Genomic DNA, 4,154 nt, shown 5'->3' with positions numbered 1-4,154 from the left:
AAAATCTGACTATGGTTCCTTAAAGTACAGACTTCACCCTTTAAAATAAAAAAAAAACTTTCAGATATGACAATTTTTCGCGGAGTTGTGCTTATTTGAAGTTAGGCAAATTTTTGACGAAAATTTTTGTTGCGATAATTTTGTTGCCCAGTGTATATAAGATCTTTCCATATGGATATCTATGGGATATTCTTACTAATAAATACACACGTTTTTATTACATCATCATTGCAGTTCTACTAGAAGACATTTCAAAAATATATAATTTGTAGATTTTTACCTAAAATTTGATCGTTTTTCTACTCCTGACCCATCATGATACGCACAAATGCCATGTATGAGAAAACTGTCGAGATATACTAAGAAAATAATAAATTTTTAAATACAAAATAGTTATTAAATCTAAGAAAAAAAAATGAATTTAAAAGAAGAATCTAAGAAGTAAAAAGCAATAATAAAAATGTAAAATAATACAAATTCTTACCGATGCATAATAGTTCATAGACAAGTTTGGTAATGCACATGGAACTGAAACGGTAACCGGATGTTGACTTCTTAATATGATATGTACTAAAACCTTCCGCATAATCAGATCGTCACTGTACCATAGTGATTCGTAGACGGCAGACGCTATATTGGTACTCTAACAACAATTTTTGAAAAAGACATTAGAAAAAGTACAAAATGGAATTTTGTCATCCCTGCCACATGTAATTATGCATTTTATTTTATATACAAATAACTAACCATGCTCATTACATTGTCAGCTGGCCAGGCATACATATAGAGTTCCACAAAGCCACAAAAAGCTATCATAAGAAACGTCCATTTCACTGACCATGGTTGACGCTGTTATGTGTAAATATGGGGAAAGATAATATGATATGTACGCATAATACTATGTAATGTACTGTGTATTGCATTATACAAGAAACAAATGTTTCAGTAAGTTCCAAGCAATTCACTGTCCATAAGCGGATAAACGAATGAGAAAATCATACAGCATTATTTTATGAAGTAAAACTTTTTTCACGGAATATACATATAAGAACTTTCATACACGAATGCACTATACACTATATATACTTACACTCATAAAAGTAAGATAACCGAATATTACAGCGCCGGTACTAAAAGTCACGCATAATAATGCTACGTAACGAATTGCACGCGTCACTTCTCTTGCATACCTATAAATATTTGTTTTTAGAAAGCATAATTGTTCTATATTACGTCTCATAACTATTATACATTTAATTTTTTCCTTTTTTTCTCTCTCTTTTCAAATCTATATATTACGTACCTAAGTAGTAGACTATGTTCACGCGTATATTTTATCAGTTCATTGATGTTCGTCGTTGTACGAAACCGAACGGACAAAATGTCGAATCTGGCAGCTACAAACCAAAGTAGGAGAGCAGGAAAGGTATTAGTGCTAACTTGTATCACACATTGATAAGCGATTAATATATGATGCGCGTAAATGATAGTTTTCAATGGTTGAAGTTGCACGTCGAACGGGTACTCCGCCTCACTTGGAAATGATTGTGACGAAAATAAAGGCGTCATTATAACGCTGATTCCTGTCATTGCCAACCAACAAAGAATGATACCTACAGTAATTAGACTTATTATTTAAAAAAATTTGTTTTAATAGATAGTTAAAACTGATGCTGTACATACCATAAAATAACTTGCATTTGTCGACATATTGTTGAATAATTTCCTTTTCATATTCTTGCGCTCTCTGATAATAACTCTCCATTTCCAAAATAATAAACTGCATTGCCAAAGCTTATATTAATTAAATTCTTTCATTATTTTATAAATACGAAAATTATTAATGAAAGATTTCATGTTAGTCTTGATTTGAATTGTCCTAATTTTATATAGTAATAATTATAATTATGCGGCAAAATTTCCAAAAACAGCGTAGAAAAAATTATAAATATTTACACCTATATTTCTGTTTAAATAATATTCTTATTTTATAAAGCAAATAGTTTATAATCGTTAAATAAAACGTTTGGTTTAACAGTTTATCTTATACCTACATAAATACAAACAGTTTCTACAAGTCTGAGCAGAAATATGTACTACAGATATGTTTACAGCTAGAATAATTACAGATAATTACAGAAATGTATACTACAGATTTCGTTAAATTTTTTATTAGAGGCATGGCTTTTTCACCAATTTAATATAAAATCTTTAATATAAAAATCCTACCTGCAAACGTTTGTTTTGCATCGTAAAGAGTATCAGCTGTAATGGAACTTGCACGATGGCGCTCAATTGGCATCCTAATTTCATCACTAGAAGCACATTATCGCTGTGCTTGTAGAGTGTCCATACCGCCGCAATGGCGAGTACTATCGAGTTCGTGAGGCAAAAACACTGGAAGGCACTGCGAACGAGTCTTTGGAGCTTCGTCGCGTTCGGTGGAAGAGGCCAACAGCAAGCGAATGTCAAGTATACCCTCAGAAAGGCGATTACTTTATCCAGCGTTACCTTTCCCTCCATGTTTAAGACACGACGGAAATTCAAGCTAGCATTGTATAAACCGTAGGTAATATAATCACCCTCGAAGTTTGCCAAGATAATTTGCCAGTGAGTAGACGCTATAATAACTCACTATCGTGAGGCGCCAGATGATGTACATGCGGTGCATACGATATAAGCAGGGCTATACACCCTACCCTCAAAGCAGGATGCATTGATTCTCAACGGATCTCAATGTGTATAATCGTGTTGTATAAAAAAATTACAATTTCATAAATTATACTAAATGTTCAGCTAAGTGATTGCATTATATAATTAAAAACATACTGTAAATAAAACTTCAGTTTTAATATCGCAAAATTTAAATTTTAATAAGTTATGCAATATTATTTAATATTTTAATAAATCACATATGTGTCGAACATTATTTCAAGTTCATACTTTGAAGCTCGCTTTTGGAAGCTATATTGCTTTTGGAAATGTCAAAGCCTATAAGACACAATTCTCGAATTATTATTTTATTTACATTACAGTTATTCTGTCAAAAAGATGACTTCCAAGAAAAATTTGCAATATTAAAGTTTCCGAGGATCTCAGGTACTATGAATTACTACCCGGAAAATGGATAAAGGAGCGATTTTTACAAACATTTATTGATTAGACAGCCTTGCCTTTAACTACATTTCCCACCATATAAGGACGAGGAAGACTAAGACTGCTTAATTAATCATATGCATCGAACACAATGCTACCGCGAATTTACAAACACTTTCAGACACTACACGCACTATTACGATCTAACGGTAATTGTCTAGTAATAATTAAATCCAGTACAGCAATAGCGAAGTATAATTAGCACAGTGAAGTGAAGTTGCACGGTTCCTTGTGAGATTGTCTGCAATGTATCGTAATAAAGACAGCAAAACATGGATGGTAAAGCAATTCAGCTAAATAGAGACACGGTGACTATCTGGCAATATGTTACATAATTTATTAATTAACATTTATATTTTCGGTCAATGGTTACACATTTTATACATCTCCATTATATCTCACGTCTGCTTTTAATTCTTTTAATCTTATGTTATTAATTTGAGACACATATATTTTATAATCAAATGCAAATTAAAAATTTTGCTAAATATAAAAGGATACGATTATATTTCTAGTAATATAATAAACTTATATAATTACGGATTGACATATTATACATATAGATATGTATTCTCTGATTCATATTTGACAACGAAGCAACCGTCGTATAAGTAACTCGCATGCATATTTATTATATTTGTCATTTGAATTATTTTATTATCTACATATTACAAACATTTAAACCTAATTGCAGAATGTTACAAAATAAAAACTTTAATATTATATTTTTTAATATAGAAGAATAAAGAAGATAAAGCATTACTTGACTTTAATTTTGTTTAAGCGGAAAAATATATGTATACAACGTGATGGTTATCCAATGCAAATTGAATCAACTACATTGACGACGATTTTCTGCAAACATTTATTACTTCGACGACTTCTGGCTGTTGACGACCGTCGTCAAAGTTTTATCTTTTATCGTTCTATCATATGCTTTGACGACGTCAGCAAAGTAAACTAATAATAATTAATGAAAAGGCTACACTAACAGTATG

General features: G+C 31.2%; 1 protein-coding gene across 1 annotated transcript; it reads right to left on the bottom strand.

The window, feature by feature from the left end:
* Positions 1 to 157: 157 nt before the first annotated feature.
* On the bottom strand, positions 158 to 2,538 carry LOC112457723 (odorant receptor 22c-like). Its single transcript, XM_025020920.1, has 7 exons — positions 2,230 to 2,538; positions 1,684 to 1,780; positions 1,304 to 1,613; positions 1,091 to 1,190; positions 748 to 849; positions 485 to 643; positions 158 to 359 (listed from the first exon to the last, which is right to left on the bottom strand). The coding sequence occupies exons 1-7, from the start codon at positions 2,521 to 2,523 to the stop codon at positions 300 to 302; spliced, it is 1,122 nt and encodes a 373-aa protein (XP_024876688.1). The 5' UTR covers positions 2,524 to 2,538; the 3' UTR covers positions 158 to 299.
* Between the last annotated feature and the right edge of the window lie 1,616 nt (positions 2,539 to 4,154).

The sequence above is a fragment of the Temnothorax curvispinosus genome, unplaced genomic scaffold (assembly GCF_003070985.1).
Source record: "Temnothorax curvispinosus isolate PA1 unplaced genomic scaffold, ASM307098v1 QBEX01008189.1, whole genome shotgun sequence".
In the NCBI taxonomy this organism is placed as follows: Eukaryota; Metazoa; Arthropoda; class Insecta; order Hymenoptera; family Formicidae; genus Temnothorax; species Temnothorax curvispinosus.
The sequence above is the reverse complement of the archived record's forward strand: the minus strand, read 5'-3'. Positions and strand labels throughout refer to the sequence as shown.